A 19,259-nucleotide genomic window follows, 5' to 3' on the forward strand; every position below is an offset into this window, starting at 1 on the left:
TTTTATTTATTTTAAAATTTTTAAAATTTGTAATTTTTAATAACTAAATAAGAGAGTAAATTTGAATTTTTAAGAGGTTTCAGGCCATAGTGTAAGATTTATACCATTTTTTTAAAAAGGTTAGAACAAATTGTGTGGCAACAATTTGTATTTTATTTGGTTATATAAATATTTAGCTTATATATATATTTTTATTTACTAAGAAATTATACAGTAAATGATAGAGAGGAGTGTGATTAAGTGTCTAACATGATCCACTATATCAGGCTTTTTAAGTTATTTTTGCACAATAATACAAAAAAATGTCTAATAGGTAGTACGTTTATAGGAAACCAATAGTCTAAACTCTTATATTGCAATTATTAAAATCGTTTTTTTTTTTTGGTGAAAATAGGAGAATTATTAGTTTCTCATCATAAATAATATAGATATAGATGTATATGATGATTCCAGATCTCATGATAGAAATTATTAGGTATTATGTAGTTAGTTTAAGAATTATTAGAAAATTATAGTGGAAAAGAATCTTATGAAAAATCTAGCATATCTGCATAAAAGAAATTTATTAGTTTGATAGGAAAAAAATGAAAAAAAACATTGTTATGAGATAAAAAATAAAGGTACAGTCATAAGATTAACTTAAAATTTAAATTTAAATTCAAAATTCTATGCATTTATATATATTTTTTAAGAGATAGGTAGCACACTACCTGTTTCGTTTATTTTATTTAGAAATAAACTTAGTTGTAAATGTGAATCAGCTAGAATTCGAACTTGAAACCTCGGGTATCACCCACCAAATTTTTTGTCATTTACTCATTTATAAAATCAAAGTATTGTTGATTAAATATAGTCGCCACTTTTAGGAGTTAGGAGTGTAGATTTCCACTATTTATCCAAAAAGTAACGAAAAAATTTTTCAACCGTCGGATCATGATTTTTCGGCCGACCGAACCTTTGAAATTTCATTTAAAATCGATCCCGCTTTTGGATCCAAAATGTGTGTTTCCTTTCCGGGCTGCGGTCGATTTCCCACTCGCGTGGCCCATGTTCTCGTGTCCCGCGACAACTGAAAAATAAAAAACTGAGATCTTTAACTTTTTTTTTTAATAGCTTTCTTAAAAAAGGAAAGAAAAACTCCGCTCTTTTAACTCAAATTTACCATTAATAAAAAGGAACCCCTGTCAGAGGAGAAGCCTTTCCCACTACTTCCCTCTTCATCACTCAGCCCATTATTAGGGTTTATCTCCGACCCTGCCTCTCCGGAGGAATAGGGGAAGAGAAGAAATGGCTCGCCCGGCCGCGGGGCTGCTGCTGGCAGCGGCGGTCATTTTTGCGGCAGCGCTGTCGGCGTCGATCGCGACGACTGCTCCGGGCCCCCACATAGCAGACTTGAACATTCTTCTGCCTCCTCGTATGACGAACCCTGTTGGGTACCGACTGCAGGGAAGCGATGGCTGCTTCTCCTGGTATTCATTTATTTATTTATTTAAAATTTTGTTTCTCTCTTTCGTTCGAGTTTGAGAGTCCATATGCTCGGTGTAGCTGCTTAACTACTGTCAAACTGCTGCTGCTGCTGCTGCTGCTAAGGGGTGTAGTGCTATTAGGAGAAGCTCCTCAGAGTCTCAGCTTGTTGCTAAACAAGTGCTTTACTAGAGTCCCAGAAACAGAGGCCGAATAGGCAGTGATTCTTGCAAAATTTCCATCAGCTAGGATAGTAGGAGACATTGGTTTTGTAGAAATTATGTTAATTAAGAATTTTTCAAAAACTGGGTTAGCTAATTTTGATTGCTAGTCTTTTTTACGTGAAATCTTGGTACCATCTGGCTGCGCATTCTAGGTGTTGCTCTTGATCCGACGGGTGGAATCGGACTCATTGCATGCTCCTCTGTTTTTGTATGAATGCGAATCAAATGAGAATGATATTTTGTGTTTTAATGATAGTGAACTACTGCACTAAGATGTTCTGCATCTATTCTTTTCCGAGTGGCGCTGAGTTTGTATTTGTTTCATTGGCAGGTCGTGGGATCATCATGACATTCTATCTGTTCAACCAGAATATAATGTCAGTAGTCGGTGCTCAACTAGTGCTCGGTTAATATCGATTGCTCCTTATAGCGGTCGAAAAGAGACTTCTGTTTATGCTACAGACCTCCACACTGGAGCTACAATACGGTGTAAAGTTTTCATTGATAAGATCTCACGGATCCAAATATTCCATCATGCTGTTAAAATTGATCTAGACGAACTGGCTACACTGCGTATTCGTGGCTTTGATATTGAAGGTAACTTATGTGGTATTTGCAACATTTTATTGGTAATAGTAAATCAAAATTTATGTCATTCTAAGCTAGCGTCTAATGCTATAGTAAGATATTTAACATCAAGGGGGCAAGTTCTTTTCTATCTTAGTGTCTCTTACGGCTAAATCATGTTTAGCTAGAGTTCCGTTGGTTGTCTCCATAATATGGAATCTCTTGCTGATTTTGTAATGTAGTGGTCGAGTGTAGGTGCTTGTTGTTTGTTACTGTCGTATCAAGAGTTAATGTGAGCATGTTGAGGTGATCAAGTCTCCATCTTAGGAGAAAGCCCGATGTAATCACATTCAATCCAGCATTCATTGCCTTTACACTTTGGACTCTTTTTAGTACTAAAGTGGGGTTTACATTAGGCAGGATGAAAGCAGAACTAAACATGATAAGCGAAAGCCTAATTCTATCTACTTATATTAGTAACATATGGAGAGCTTTATAAAATATTACGTAACTCCTGGACAATTTGAATGTTATACTAATCGAATTAACTAATTTTCTGATTGAGTTTTACAGAATGAGGGAAGGTCTTCAATGTTATTTGGGAAAAGAAAATAGGATCTCTGTAGTTTTTGCAGCTCTTTTCTTTTCTTTGATTTTTCATTTGATGAGCATCAAATTCCACCCAATTAATAATTCACTGACTGACATTTTGTTCTTCCAGATAATGTATTCTCATCATTGGTAGGCTTACAGTTCTTGTGGAAACTTGTGCCGAAATCTTCTGTAGCAAGCAATATTCATCATCTCGTGCACGTTCCATTGAAGGAAACTCCACTAAGTGATTGTGGTGGTTTTTGTGGTGATCTAGATACACAAATAGAGCTTGAAGATAAAGTATGTATGAGCTAATTGTTTTTTTGCAGCTAGAGTCTTACTGTACTCTTATTTGAAATAAATTTGGATGACTTGCACTTTAGGTTAAATACTTGATCTTGACTTCTTTTGGATGCATTGAAGGGTGTGGGTTCAGATTTATATGTTGTGAAAGGAATCGAAATCGGCCATGAGGTTGTTAGTGCCCAATTGCTTGAGCCGCAACTTCAGCATGTGGCAGACACTATCACTTTGACTGTTGCTGAAGCTATGTCACTGGATCCCCCATCACCAGTCTATGTTACTATTGGTGCTTTTGTACACTACAAGCTTAGGATTATTCGTCTAAATACTGTTAAAGGTACTTTGTTTTAATTTTTTAGTATGATCAAGATGGAGTATATTTTGTTGTGTTATTCAACTATTTCTAATTTTCTTGGGGAGTTAGTTTAGTAGTATCATTGCTCTTTTCTTGTCATTTGTGATCATTTGTTAAGTAATATTTCCTGTTTTGCCTTACTATTTAGCTAACTATTAATTTTATGTAAATTATATCTTGAAACATATGAAGTTTTGTTATTTTGGTCTAGACTAAGCAGGGGTGTTAGAAAATATGAAAAATAGATATGTGGATTGCCCTTTTTTTTTTTCTTCTTTTGATGATGCATCTTTCCCTTCTATAGTTCTATGTTACACATTTGATAATGACAGAGACTAAGGACCCTTGGTTTTTGAATTTCTTTTGTTTGACATGTTGATGCATAATGGATCCATATCGGGTTTATTGTCAATTATCTCACTGTATGAGGAAGAGAGGAGAAAACTAAATTACTAAGTTATTTTATCTCAACAATCACGTGAAGCAACCTTAACAACAACAACATGCAAATTAAAATGAAATCCTATCAACATTTTTACACTAGACAATAAGCAGAAACTCTAAATGAGATCTTCCTATATGATCTATATACCCATTTTGGCTTACTGCTGCAAGCAGAAGCTCTGCCTTTTTTACCCCCAAGGCCCAAATGAATAGCTTTTGTTTCACAAGCCAGGCGAAACTGGCATTAAATACCCTAACTATTTGATTCTAGTGTTTTCTGATGCTTTTTCTATTACTGATCTTTGGTGTAGTGATTGATTTGCCGTCTCGACATCATCGGTGGTATGTGACAAACTCTTCAGTGGCATGGATAGATGGTGTGATGGGCACCACTCATGCCTTGAATCTTGGATTCACAGATATTATTGTTGAGGATATCAGAGTCTCTGGTCACATACAGACATCTTCCATGCATGTTGTTATCCCACATAAACTTAGCTTATACCTGGTGCCTGTGACGAATGCCTCCATCCCTCTTCAAGGAATAACACCTATTCCCGCATCAAATATTTGGTATGTGTTTCCAGGGCAGGAATACGCAATTAGTGTGAAAGCTTTTGCTGATGAATCTGATGCCAATGAGATACACATCACAGAGGTAATAATATATTTGATTAACAGTTTATCTCTTCAAATATATCATTCGTATTATAGTGATAATGGTTAGTTGACTTAAAGAGAATTTTTGGAGGGACTCTTAATTGGTGTGGCTCTTGATATTGTAGGATGCAAATTGGGATAACGTACCTATTACTTAATGATGATTCTTGTCAAAAAATGAAGTCTCTTTCTTGTAAATAAGGGCTTCTTTTACAGTTAGCCCCCTCAAAAATCTTTTTTTTTTTTTTTTTTTTTTAACAAATGGTCCTAGCAAATTTATATTTGCATTTATAGCCCTCTAATTGCCATGCAAGCGCTACGTTAGCAATTTTAAGTAGAACACGGTGATTCAATCATCACCGTGTTCATATTCACACTTTAGTCCCTTTTTTTTAACTTACGGGCAATAAAAAATACAAAAAAGAACACGGTGATCCAATCACCGTGTTTAAACATGGTGACTAAATCACTGTATTCAACTTAAAAAAGCCACCTAGGCACTTGCATGGAAAGGAGAGAGCTATTTATACAAATATAAATTTGTTAGGACTATTTGTAAAAAAAAGTTCTGAGGGGGCTAAATACAAAAAAGCCCTGTAATAGTTGTTTAGGGGCATCCTTTATGTAATCTCTTTGTACTTCTTCCTTTTGTTGCAGAATAATAATTTGAAACTGGAAAGCAGCACAATTGAGTACTGGATTTTATCCCAAGTTTCGCATGATGTTGCCGTCACATGTGACTGGAAGAATTCTAGATTGTTCACCCCCATCTCGGAAGGAAAAGGATTTCTTACAGCCTCTATAACATACCAAAAAGGAAATACATCAGAGGCTGAGGTATATTTCTCTTGTTTGTTTATGGTTTCGCTTTAATTAGAAATGAGGTCTATGTCCTTGTTTATCTGGTTAATATTCATGGTAACACTACTATACATCACAACAAAGCTCATTGCTTGTATGATCATGAAATAGTAATTATGCTACAACCACTCAATTAGGCTATGGACAAATAGTTCTACCAATTGTATTATTGTCGGATTCGCATCCAAACTCCAGCACGTATTACTTGTGTCTGTATGGGCTGTTGAGGATTTTAGGGTAATATGTGTAGGGTAGTAGTATACACATATTGGCAGCTTTCTGATTCACGTTATCCTTTTAGGTTCTTAAGCATGTGCAAGAAGTTAACGTGTGCAGAAAAGTGAAGTTAATTATTAATGGACGGAATGAAAGCTCAGATATTATTCGTCTTCCTTGGGCCCCTGGAGTTTTTCAGGAACTTGAGCTAAAGGCAATTGGAGGTTGACGATCATCTTATCTAACTTTATTTTATGTTTTATCTGGCAAGTATACTACTTGAAACTAACATTCATTATACGCCGAAGGTTGTGGCAGAACATTTGAAGATTACAGGTGGTTTTCTTCTGATACGGGAGTTATTTACGTCTCTGCTTCTGGCATTATTCGTGCTAAAAGGCCTGGTCGAGCCACTGTCAAAGTGTTTTCAGCTTTTGATTCTATTAACTATGATGAGGTATGTTTATATTCAAATTTCATTTGCTTACATTTTGTAGCTTTTTAATTTTTTCCTGTTTAAAATTTTGACTTCGTTAGATCTTTGGTTTGTAGTTTTTTTAGTTAGATGATCTCAACTTGCTGTGGTCATTAGAGTACGTAAGAAATTATTCTCTTTTGTTGAGCTGTGCTGCTTACTTGATTACTTGTTTAAAATCACTATTCTGAGGGATATCTTGCGGAGCATTAGCTATATCCTGCCTTTTTAATTTATTTAGACGTGTAAGTACCTACATTTACTTTTGATGATCCTAATGTTTAGTGCCCAAAGTAGCTTATCATAGTGTTGCAAGGTGTCCAAATTGTCTCCTTATAGTGGTCGATGGCTTGTCACTCATAAGTTGCTAGAATAAAGTCTGTGGTGATTTAGTCCAGGGAGATAGTAATTACGTATAACTGTCAGGCTATCTCATTAGTGCGAGACCGCTGGCAAAATGTTTAAGCCCAATTTATGTGTACTAGATTGCTGGTCTTTTGTATAGTAAAGCACAGTCCTTGCATTCAATGGTAAGCATGCATTTACATGCAAGTTTCTCTGCGAAATTCTTGCTTGAGCTTGGGCTAATTTGTTTTCTTCACTTGACATGTGTAGGTGGTAATTGAAGTTTCAATTCCTTCTTCTATGGTTATCCTGCCAAAGTATCCTGTGGAGGCGATTGTAGGAACTGAACTTCAAGCTGCTGTGACATTAAAAACATCCGATGGTGCTTAATATGTTCATTAATAGACTTGGATTATGCTCTATTCATGTCTTATTATAACTTGACATGTTCAATCTCCTAAATGTTGACCCATAATTGGCTTATGCAGGAAGCTTCTATAGTAGATGCGATGCTTTTTATTCTTTTGTGAGGTGGAAAGTTTTATCTGAGAATGAATCTTTCAAAATCATCAACATGACAGGGAAGTTGTCAACTTTTAATGCTGTCCAAAGTGCAAAAGGAGTTCAGACCTCACATGCTTATCCTTGTGCATGGACGTACTTAAATGCCACTTGTGCTGGTCGAGCTACAATAGCTGCAACTTTGTCCTTTGAATCACAATCGTCGTTCGAGCCTTTTGATAAACCTATTATTCTGAAAGCATCTTCAACAATATCTGCATATTATCCCCTTTTAGTTTTTCAGGCAGAGACAGGGGATAAGATTGGTGGCTACTGGGTCGACTTAACTAGATTACAAACTGGGCTTCAGGATTTAGATAGCACAGGTTTGGATGAGCTATATCTTGTTCCAGGGTCATCAATGGATATTCTGTTACTTGGAGGGCCCGAGCGTTGGGGCCAAAAGGTTGAATATGTTGAAACTGTCGATGTTCTAGATGAACCTGGTGGATCAATAACCAGTTCTGTTGTTGTTCAAAGCTCACCTTCAGCTAAGGAGAGTCTGTACAGAGTTTCTTGCCAATTAAGGGGGAAATCTGTAAGTAATAAGAATAATGATTATGATGCATATGTTTTTAGTGGATACTATTGATTTTCTAATACTTTTTTTGTGCCTAAGAAACTGCTTTTTTCGCGTGGAAATTTGGTTGGCATCGATCATCCAATGCCTGCTGTTGCAAGTGTGCAATTGGTTGTTATCTGCGATTTTCCTTCATCGATCACACTAATTGCTAACGAACCTGGTATGGTTTCTTTTCAGACCTATAAGACCCAGTCATGTGTTTTGTGAATCACAATCAAGACACTTTTGATTATAATTGTACTTCATTAGTTCATATCATTTCTATTCAGCAAACACTCTTGACGCTATACAAACTGCAAACAAAGTTGATCGTGGTGCTAGAAGACTTTGGGCTTCTCCTATCATTGTTTCCAATGGACGTACCATGCGTGTAGCTGCTGTTGGAATCCATGCAACCGAAAGAGCTTTTGCTAACTCATCATCCCTTTGCTTAAGGTGGGAACTTACTGGTTGTGAAGGACTGGCTTATTGGAGTGACATGAATAGTGTTGAAAGATTTGAAGCGGCAATGTGGGAGAGGTTTCTGGTTCTGCTTAATGCTTCAGGACTGGTTAGTCTAACTTTGACCTTTCTTGTGGTCATGCTATTATTTATCACTTATAGAGTGACTTTCAGATTGGAGAGGGCAGATGTGCTTTTCTTTCCTATTATATCAAATCAGTGGCTTACTCTTTCGTCAATAAGATACTTCAATTATAACAAAATACTTGTTTTAAGAATTAAGATAAAACTATAACATAACTACAGCTTGACAATGAGTGGATCATATTTAGTTGGTTAAAAGTTTATCACATGTAGTTAGTTCACTTCTATTATGGATCAAATGCCTGTCTTGTATGATTATGTTTTACATAGGATCTATTGCCATCACAATTTACACATACACTTGAATTAGTATTTGCAAAAACTAGCATGTCATGGGAATTTCTTTCGTCTATTGGCGGTTTTATTTCATTAGATTTTTTTTTTTTTTTATTTCAAGTTGACTAATATAATATATTATGAAACACTTCCAGTGTACTGTTCGTGCTACAGTGACTGGTTTTTCTCAGACAAATTCTGATCTTTATGAGAAAGCATATTCATTGCATGAAGGTGCAGAAGATGTACTCACAGATGCTTTTAGATTACAGGTATGTTCAACTCTCTGCAAATTGATCTAGTACACTTTAGAGAGCTGGAAATGAACTTTCTTTTGATCTGTCCATGGAAATGCTTCTCTTACTTATTGAATGTTGGATGAAACACAGATGGTTTCTTCTTTAAGAGTTATACCAGAGTCCGTTCTGTTGGTTTTTAATCCTGAAGCAAAGGTATGTAAGTAATTTACTTTTAGATCTTGCATAGAATTATTTCATTGACTAACTGTACAGTAATAAAAGCAGATATCTTTTGTAAAAGGGAACTTCAGTATCTTAGATGCATAATTATAGAGGGTCTAGTCTAAGAATATTAAAATATGCCTTAGTTTTACAATGCAACTAGCATCCTTGTTGACATGTATTTCTTTGCATAAGATCTTTGGATGCTTTTGCTGTTGGTAATAGTAGTTGCGCAGAGAGCTCTTACCATCTTCTTTTTATAATTTTCTCATTTGACAACTTACGTGTTTTAAAATAGTGCAGAGAGGGGAGAGGGATCTCCTTTTTCAGTCTATTAATATATTTTTGCCTCTTAAGAAATACGAAAAGAAGAATCTGGTGTGTATTTTGATATGCTTGACCAAGCGGAAGGGCAAATAATAGCAATCCTCTGACTATTGTCCATCCCTCCCCACCCACCCCCCCTTATAGGACGACTATGCCATAGCCCTTTAGCTTTAGGTTCTTTCTAATGTTCTATCATTTACTGATATGCTAAAACACTGACAGCTCTCCATGACTATGCCATAGCCCTTTAGCTTTAGGTTCTTTCTAATGTTCTATCATTTACTGATATGTTAAAACACTGACAGCTCTCCATTTATTTTTTTTTTCAATAAAGACCCATCTAATTATCTTCATGTAATTATATTGTTGTATATTGTTCGTAGGTTAATTTATCAGTTGCTGGTGGGACTTGCTTCCTCAAAGCGGTTATAAATGATACACAAGTGGCTCATATAATTCAGCATCCTGAAAATGTGCTATGTTCGTATTTAATTGTTGGCGTTAAAGGCTTGGGGACTGCTCTATTAACTGTCCACGACATTGGACTTTCTCCTCCAGCTGCTGCTTCTTCTTTGGTAACTTGTACTTTGATTTATCATTATTGGAACTCGGCTCAAAGAATTGGTTACATTGCAGTATAGTCTTTGTATTCTTAGTTCCTGCTGTCATTAGTTAAAAAATATTTTCTGGTATCTATGTTGAGCTTAAACCATTACAATGAAAGTTAACGTAGTCTATGTTGAGCTTAAACCATTACAATAAACCATTGCAATGAAAGTTAACGTAGCATGGCAAGTGCTAAATAGATCTTATCTCATAACATAAACCTCCGCCTTTTTTGTTTTGCTACATTGTGCTCGATGCATCTGGGATGTAATCCATGGCAAGTATCATATTGACATGCCATGCTGGATTCACAGTTAAACATTTGTGTGTTGTGGGCTGCAAAACTCTAGTGATTCAAGTTATTTTTCATCAGAAGATAAAGCTTTACAGTAGCTGAGAGTCTTATAAAGTTTCACTCAGCTCCTTTGTTTCCAGGAAATATCTCCATAATTGGTGATTAGATACTGTGTCATCATCATTTGTTATTCTTTTATTTGTTTTAAAAAATATTTAATTTTTTATGTGAAGTCTTTATTATTATTATTATTATTATTATTATTTCACATTTTTCACTGAATTCATTAAAATTTACAGGTTAGAGTTGCAAATATTGATTGGATTAAGTTAATTGCTGAAGAAGAGATAAGCCTTATGGTATGATGATTTTTGTCATGGTGGATTTCAACCTTTCTGACAAGTAGACTTGATTATTATTGTTTAATGTTGGTAGGAAGGGGCCACAAGATCTTTTGACATTCTAGCAGGTACACAAGATGGAAATGTCTTTGAGTTTTCACAGGTACCTTTTGATTCCAGACTGCACTTAGATCCTCTTTTTTTTCACTTCAGATCCATTAACATCCTTTTACTTGTACAATTTTGATAGCCTGCTGTTCACATAGCCTGTGTGCTTCGTAATTTCTTGATAATTGTTTTTTAAAATAATAAATATTCCGCTTGGCTTCCTCCTTGCCGGTTGAACCTGAGGCTGTGATTCTTTTTGTTACTTTTTGTTCTGACATATTTTGATTTTTGTAGTATATGTACATGAACATTGAAGTGCATATTGAGGATGAGGTAATTGTGCTTATCACTGAGAATGATTATTCAAGAGCTGGTGGTTGGGTACTAAATGAACCTAAGTTTTCAATTAGAGCTGCCCATCTTGGAGTTACATCCCTTTATGTAAGTTCATGCCATCTAGAGATTTCTTTTCATTAGTTTAAGCATTTCAGTTAGTTTATTCCATTTTTAATGTTGTTAAATATGAAATTTTCAGGTTAGTGCAAGACAACAATATGGACGCAAAATTTTAAGCCAAGTTATTAAGGTTGAAGTCTACGAGCCATTACGTGTGCATCCTGATTATATATACCTTGTACCTGCTGCCTCTTATGTGGTAATTTGTAATATTTATTTCATTATCCAGTCCCTCAATTGCACTTAATATGCTTTTGTTTCTTTGTTCTTTATTTATTTAATTTTCTTTTATCATTTTTTTTCCTTTACTGGGAGATAAGAGTATATTTTTTTACTTTTGTTTTTTTTGTTTAGGTTACCTTTAAAGGTGGTCCAAAAGTTGGAGCTTCAGTTGAGTTCATAAGCACGGATGAAGAAATTGCGACTATTCACAAAGAGACAGGAAAGCTTCTCGCCAGTTCCATAGGAAATGCTGTAAGTATTCAATTTCATTTAAGCTAATGTTTTGGGGACATTTTGTTCTCCTGTTGATATATTTTTTCCCCTTGATCTAAGCTTATTTAAATGGTTTTTCTTCGTATTAAGCTTGTCTTACTTGTATGGTTAGACGGTTCGTGCTGCAGTTTATGCAAATGGGGGTACTCTTCTCTGTGAAGCCTTTGGAAGAGTTGAAGTTGGGATTCCACCAGCTATGACTTTGAGCACTCAGAGCACCCAGCTTTGTGTTGGTTGTAGTATGCCAATATTTCCATCATTTCCAGAGGCAAGTATCTGAGATATATTTACGTACTCAAATTTTCTTAAAAAAATATTCATCTAATGAATTCTTGGGCTAATCAGGGCGACTTATTCTCCTTCTATGAGATTTGTCAAGGTTACTTTTGGACCACAGAGAATGACAAGGTTGACTCATTCTTAATCTCTTGGTTACTTGAGGAAGAATTTTGCAGGTTATCTATGTCTAGTGGTAGTAGACTGAAGTGTTTTTTTTTTTAATAATCAATAATAGGTAGTGAATTTCCATGTGAATAAAGAATTACCTTGTGAAGCCAAAGAACTTCCATGCTTTTCCAGTAACAGTGACAAGGGATATATCAACGTACTGATTGGGAGGTATTCATCTCACTTTCTTGTCTAAAAGTACCAGAAATTTTGAGGTATTCATCTTGCTTTCTTGTCTGAAAGTACCAGAAATTTTGAAAAGTTGCATTCAAGAAACTATGCAGCTGGCAGCTTATAGAGCAAGTTGGTCAAGTATTTTAAGTTTATCTAGCTTAGCTTTTTAACGTATTGAGGAATCTTGTTGTCTTCTCCTGTCTTTTGAAATGTTTTCTTCCAAGTTGATTCAAAGTTGTTTTTATATTTAAGGTACTCCGATATATTTTGATCTTGAACAAAATAATTGAAAGTTCAAAGATCTCTTACAAAGGTAGAGTACGTGATTAATTAATTCATTACCCCAGTTGTACATAAAACAAGATAAATTTCTGTCCATCTTCATCTAATTATCTCTGGTTAAGATTGTGTTATGAATAAGTAGCCAAATGAAAGTTGAAAATCTTCATCTTAAGCATAACTTGAACCTTTCATAAGTTGGCTGTAAATGTTATAAATCTAAACTCCTAATAAATCCGTAGCAGGCCTTATCTTATATTGGTTTCTTCAGTAGTCGTTTTCCTTTTTCCTTTCCCACCTATTGGTTCTGTTTCCTATGATTCAAGAGGAACGTCAGCATTATTATTGGTTTTATCTCCTCTGGAGACTAATTAACAAGAAACTTGGTATTGTTGTTTCACTCTAAATATATATCAAGATTTGTAGTAAACTGTGGTGCATTCCTAATTTTGTATGTTCCATCAGTATAGAAAATTCTGACATCAACCTAGACAAGTCATGTTTGCTCTACCTTTGCATGTATAGACTAGTCTATACTTTGAATTTGTTTAACAAATTTTCATGTAAACCAGGTCGGCCGGCAAAACAAGAGTTTCTATTTCTGTATCTTGTGATTTTGTTTTAACTGGTGATCCTCAGCGTGTAACCTACAATGCTTCGAAGTCTGTTACCGTGGTAGCAGATCCTCCTCTTGCTCTAGGTTTGCCTATAACTTGGGTGCTCCCGCCGTTTTATACTACTTCAGAGCTTCTTCCTAGATCGCCGGGAATTGGACGGCCGAGCTCTCGTAATAGTGAAAGTTCTATCACTTATTCTTTGCTGAGGTCGTGCGATCAGCATGACCTTCTAAAATCGAAGGCTATCACTATCGACGGAAGTACAATTAAAACAAGCGACAGCAAGAATCTTGCTTGTATCCAAGCAAAAGATCAATCAACTGGAAGAACAGAAATAGCATCCTGTGTAAGGGTTACTGAGGTTAGTATTTCACCCACATTGTGATTTATTTAGATGGGCGGACAATGCACACCCATGATTTTCACCAGATTATGTCCAATGTTAATTTGTTATATTGTCCGCTAACATTAATTCCTTTGTTATTGATATGAACTTTGCTTTGTGCTGCTCTAATGGGAAATGTTGTTGCCATAATTTACTTTTATTTTTTATTTAAGAATATTAAACCAATGTGAAATATCACCCTGTACTTTCTGATAACATTTGACTGAAAACCGATATTTAAAGAAATAAAAACTTAGGTCACTTATTGATATAGAAAGATTCTTATATTCTGATTACCCAGGTGACACAAGTAAGGGCTGCTATTGCAGAATCTTCATTCCATGAAGCTTACCTTGCTGTTGGAGATAAAATTGACTTGAGTATCAAGTATTGCGATGTTTTAGGTAATCGATATTTGCAGATACTCTGTTATTTGAGTACCCCCTCATCTATTCTTGCAAAGTTTTATGTTCCGCATTTTTCCTTTTATCAGGTTATATGTTTTATGAAGCAAAGGGGGTAGTTCCTGTGGATGTTGATACAAATTATCCTAATATTGTGTCTATGATCTTTCCAAAGGATGAAAACAGTACCCATGGTACAAACGAACATGTCATTCTGCAGGTGGGCTTGATGGTATCTTTAGTATGCTTACGCCTTTTTCAAATTTGTCTTGTCACATAGAGTAATTAAACCATGGAATTCCATTTGCTACTTATGGGACCTTTTTCTGTTTTGTCCTCTTTACTGCTCTGTTAAACTGTTTTTAACTAATTGCAAGCCTTTTTGTCCTTGTTCAATTGAAGGCTAGGAGCCCTGGTAGTGCTCTTGTACGGATATCGATCGATCATAATCCGAAGAAGGCAGACTTCATCTTGGTATTTTTCCACTTCTTTTGATAGTACCCCAAAAGTTAATAACTAATTTGAAGCTAGCAGTTCATTTTATACTTTATGTAGATACTAGTTAGATAAATGATAATTGTTCTTATTTTGAACTTTAGATAGTTGATACACCTATTTCATTTCTAATATGTCCCCCAAGTTTCTTGGCTCTTATAGTTTCACTTTCACAGGTATCCGTTGGTGCTTTAATCTATCCTAGGAATCCAGTCATACATGTTGGACACACTCTTAACTTTACTGTTGTTGGAGATGGTAAGTTAGTGAGATCGAATGGTATAATCTTTTTGCCATGCATGATATTATCTTGGTGTCTTCTTCTTGTTTAGATTTCTAATGATTAATAGGTGTTGCGATATTCTTGTGGGGTTTTCATGGTCATACTTTTGCTTCAGAAATGCCTGCAATTTGCCATACATTTTATTTTGCAATGACGCATTTGTACCAAAAAAGAAAAAAAATGTAATGATGTTTAGCGACTGGGAAGTGTGATACATTGTTATTCTGTGTACAGTTGGAGGTTTCTCATGTTCTTTCTCTAGCTTTTCCTCTTTTTTTGGTTCTTTTTAGTCCTATTCGGAATTGTCTCTAGCATAGTTAGTACTCTGTTTAGGTGGCTACCTTTATTTTGTAGGCATGGATGGGTTTGAATCAGGTCGGTGGCAGAGTGGTAATGATAGTGTTCTTTCTGTAAATGCAATAACTGGAGAAGTTCATGCTTGTGGTGAAGGGGTAGCTGAAGGTAATGAGCTCAATGTAGACAATGAAGAAAATAGTTAAGTGATGATTTTACATGAATTTCCTTATTTGAATTCTGTTAACTTTCTCTATGTGCAGTCTTCTTCAAAAAGTCGAATATGAAACTGCAAACAACAGTTACTGTGCTGAAAGTGGACCAAATAATTGTTGATGCTCCATCTGAGATCTTGACAAATATTCCATATCCATCTGAAGGTTACAAGTTCCCCATAAGATTTAGGTACCTCTGCTCTCTCTCTCTCTCTCTCTCTCAAGCTTCACCATTTGTTCCCGTGTGTCTTGTATTATGTGTAAACTGCTATCAATGCACAATTCTTCATATTACATGAGTTATGTATAAATATAAATATGCTATCTATGGTACTAAGCTATGTGAACCAATGTTTCTCTTTTCTCCTTGCGAAGTGATTCCATGGAGGGCAAGCATAAGTTTGAAGCAGTTGGAAAACGTGTTGAAGCCTCTTTTGATTGCAAGGTTGCACCACCATTTATTGGGTATGTTTGCCATTTCATTTTTTTACTACATTATATATATATTGCAGGATTTCACATACTTTTTTGATATCTCTTGTTGTTACTTCTGTAGCTATGCTAAGCCGTGGAGTGATCATGTTACAAAGAAATCGTATTGTGTTTTCTTTCCGTATTCTCCTAGACAGCTGCTGAGTTTAATGCCAAAGTCAGATGTGAATTTAGAAAAGGACAGTGAAAGTGGAGTAATGTATGTTTCAATAGTTGCGTCGTTGAGAGAAGACCCAAGTGTTATGGGATCTTCACGTGCTCCATTTGTCGGAGGATTTTCAATTGCAGAAGGGAAGGTATTGCAAGAGTGATTAAATATATACATTTTCTAAGAACATTTGTGCAAAGTATGTCCAAGTTGATGCCGTCTATCATTTCTATCTTACTGATGCAGCTAAACATAACACCTCACTCCAATAAAAGTGTGTTGACAATCATTGGGAACACGGGTATGAGAAGATTTTAAACTGTTTCTATGCAAGCTTATATCTTGATTTCCGGATTTCCTGTTGCAGATGTTGAGATATATTGGAACACCAAGGATCTATTGTCGATAAAACCTCTTAAATCAAGTGGTGCTGGTGTTGGTAGCCGTGTTGAGTACCAGGTGAGTAGCAGTATTATAATGCAAGTTGTTGCCTAACTTCATAGATGGGGGTTAAATTTTTACTGGTTATCTTCTCTACTTCAGGTTGAAGTCCTTCAAAGACAACCCTTCACGGACAAAATTTATATTGTGCTTCCTGAAACAGGTAGAGTTATCACTCTTCCCTGTTCTTACTTTCGCAAGTGAAATTGATGTTCTTCTTGAACAGTATAGTGAAAGAATTACCATTCTGCTTCGTAAAATTTCATTTCTGTCGCAATTATGATAATGAGAATATCAATTTTAACTTAGTAAAGTGCTCGATTTCTTGTCGCAGGTCAAACTGAGGAAGTAGATGTAAGCTACGAAGCAGGCGAAAGAGAACAACCAGTTCGAGTGACTGGTATCACATGGCCTGCAATCCTAATCTGTGCGTTTGTGTTGGTACTCACAGTCCTCATTTTCCTGAGGTTGCTTGACAAGCCCGAAAGATCCACCGCATCGACTCCCTCGTCAACTGTTGTTACCGGTCCTGCAACACCGCCCCGGATCTCTGCTCCTGTTGACTCTAACTTGTCTCCTCGTACGCCGCAGCCTTTCATAGAGTATGTTAGGAGGACGATCGATGAAACTCCCTACTATAGGCGCGGGGCGAGAAGATACGATCCCCAGTACACCTACTAACAACGCCTGCCGCGTCTTAAGGCTAGGGAAGGGTGCGTGAAATGGCAATTTTGTAGAATGTAATCAGAAGTAGGATTGGAGATTAAGATGTATCTTTGCTGTTTCAGAAACTCCGTTTCAGAGGAAAACAAAAATCAGGAACCACATGCTTATCGTAGAACTGTATGAAAGCACTGATAGAGCAAATTACTTGTATTACTCGTGGCCATTGTAAGTTGACTTCTCGAGTGCTCAAATTCCTTTCTTTTGCATATATATATATGCACAAAAAAGAAAAAAAAAACCTTTGTTTTTTGTTGTTTCTCAGCTGTGTTGGCGTATTTGTGAAATCGTATGATACACAATGTAAGATTAATGTAAAATTTCAGAAAAAATGTTTACTTGTTTTGTTCATATATTTTTTAGAAATGAATTCAGCTAAAAATAGCTAAGTTTCCAACTTGTGGCCACGAGTACTAATCAATTATTTCTGAGCCAATTATGCTGGATACTGTCAGTCTTATAATAGCATTTTGTTCTCTTTTAATATTTAGGTTTTAAACTGTCCTTTTTCTTGCATTTAGTCTTTTCAAATTTTTTTTTTTACAAATGACTCTAATAAGTTTATATTTACATAAATAGCCTTCTTTTGGTCACGCGGGCATCTAGATATCGTTTTTAAGTTGAACACGGTGGTTCAATTATTATATTTAAATACAGTAATTGAATCACTTTTTGTATTTTTTGACTTCTAAATTAAAAATGTGGGATGAAATTGTGGATATGAATATGGTGATTCATTCACCCTGTTTAACTTAAAAATACAAATATGATGCTCACGTGGTAAAAAGAAAGTCATATGTGTAAATATAAATTTGACAGGATTATTATTATTATTTTTTTGAGGGGGGCTAAATTAAAAAAAAAAAGCCCTAAACTCTTGATAGGTTTACAAACCATCAAAGAGCCAAAATACACTACAGCCAAATCAATATAAAATGGTTGTTGTCGAGTATTTTATTAGCGTGAGATTAATTACGTGTCACATACAATATTCATAAAAAAGGAGATCTTTTCGGTTCTTTTTGTGTAAAGGCAAACAACATTGGCTTTGGTAACTGCAGTTCCCGTACCAGCATCCTCTACGCCAAAATGTTTTACGTAAATGATGGATATTGGACAGTGCTTTAAAAACCTTCATTTATTAAAGTTCGAAGAGCTCAGCTTTCTTAAGGTTGAGAGGTGCCCAGCTTTGAACGCTCAACGGATATAGCCCTAAAAAATTAACCTTTGAAAGTAGGCCAGGAATGTGTTTAAATATTTGGATTAGATTACCAATGTAAAAAATATGGTACAGAGAATATCTCTCATAATTGGAATACAAGATGTTGATTTGGTCAATACATGTCAAATCGCAATATTTTATAACTATTCTGCGTATAGCAATAATATATGCATATTTTAAAAATATATGTATATTTTTAATAAAGTTGATCTATAGGTCAAGAAAAAGACTCGAGTGGACTACGTAATATCTCTAAATTGATGTTTATAGAAATTTATAATATATGTAATATATAATATGTAGAAATTTATAGTGGTCCTTTAGGGTTGAAGGGGTAGTTGGTTGAATAGTATCATCTAATGAATTGAAATGATCAAAAGAATAAATTTAATAGCGAAAATTCGATAGTACCAAATACTTAGTATGTACTATCAATAGTAATATCAATAGTATAATAACCGAACTCTACTATTTAACTTATTTTCACATGCTTGCAAAGAAAAGGGATGTTGTCTCTTTCAAGTGCCTAACTTAATCTAAAGCTGAGAACAGAAGCCTCGGATTTGAGTTCACAATTTGTCATTGATGAATGGTTTTGTTGCATGCAAGGGCTCTTAGACACAACTCTTGAGTACAATGCATGTGTAAGATATGCATTGTCCAAGAATATACTTAGGGATGTTGTATGGATATCCGAAATTTTATCCGAATCCGAATCCGAATGAAACGGATATATTCGATGTTAAATGGATATGGATTCGGATATAGATATCAAATATAGAAATCTGACGGATATGGATTTAGATATGGATTTTGATTGTACCCGACCCGAACCCGAATCCGACCCGAACCCGAATTTATTTGTATTATATATATATATATATATATATATATATATATATATTTGATGTTATATTTGAATTTGTGTTTTAAAAATTTAGATTTAATAAAATATATTTTGAAATATTGAAAAAAGAAATAATTATTTCGGGTTCAAATTTTCGGGTTCAGGTTTTAGATTTTTGGTCGGGTTCAGGT

The 19,259-nt window shown here is 35.2% G+C and overlaps 1 protein-coding gene across 5 annotated transcripts; it reads left to right on the forward strand.

Moving 5' to 3' along the window:
• Positions 1,158-17,352, forward strand: LOC109710858 (nuclear pore complex protein GP210). Of its 5 annotated transcripts, none has more exons than XM_020233645.1 (36): positions 1,162-1,469; positions 2,020-2,285; positions 2,977-3,149; positions 3,273-3,489; positions 4,263-4,609; positions 5,269-5,448; positions 5,774-5,912; positions 5,997-6,145; positions 6,779-6,890; positions 6,997-7,607; positions 7,689-7,812; positions 7,922-8,202; positions 8,669-8,785; positions 8,903-8,965; positions 9,685-9,876; positions 10,502-10,561; positions 10,638-10,706; positions 10,946-11,092; positions 11,187-11,306; positions 11,462-11,581; positions 11,715-11,870; positions 11,948-12,010; positions 12,117-12,220; positions 13,075-13,480; positions 13,806-13,908; positions 13,998-14,128; positions 14,311-14,382; positions 14,580-14,661; positions 15,020-15,148; positions 15,244-15,385; positions 15,571-15,660; positions 15,752-15,983; positions 16,082-16,136; positions 16,203-16,294; positions 16,379-16,439; positions 16,611-17,352. In XM_020233645.1, the coding sequence occupies exons 1-36, from the start codon at positions 1,288-1,290 to the stop codon at positions 16,955-16,957; spliced, it is 5,934 nt and encodes a 1,977-aa protein (XP_020089234.1). In that variant the 5' UTR covers positions 1,162-1,287; the 3' UTR covers positions 16,958-17,352. The 5 variants fall into 5 exon arrangements, 4 of the variants coding, with proteins under 4 accessions (XP_020089249.1, XP_020089234.1, XP_020089242.1 ...); XM_020233653.1 differs by having other exon boundaries at positions 1,163-1,469; positions 15,041-15,148; XR_002216468.1 differs by lacking the exon at positions 16,082-16,136 and having other exon boundaries at positions 1,158-1,469; positions 16,611-16,689.

This window comes from Ananas comosus, linkage group 1 (genome assembly GCF_001540865.1).
Source record: "Ananas comosus cultivar F153 linkage group 1, ASM154086v1, whole genome shotgun sequence".
Lineage (NCBI taxonomy): Eukaryota > Viridiplantae > Streptophyta > Magnoliopsida > Poales > Bromeliaceae > Ananas > Ananas comosus.

What these genes read in the sequence shown, in the direction of transcription:
- LOC109710858 (XM_020233645.1), top strand. Translation starts at nt 1,288, where the DNA reads ATGGCTCGCCCGGCCGCGGGGCTGCTGCTGGCAGCGGCGGTCATTTTT. An exon ending in AGCGATGGCTGCTTCTCCTG is followed by an intron (nt 1,470 to 2,019) that starts GTATTCATTTAT and finishes TTTCATTGGCAG; the next exon opens with GTCGTGGGATCATCATGACA. An exon ending in ACTAATTGCTAACGAACCTG is followed by an intron (nt 7,813 to 7,921) that starts GTATGGTTTCTT and finishes ATTTCTATTCAG; the next exon opens with CAAACACTCTTGACGCTATA.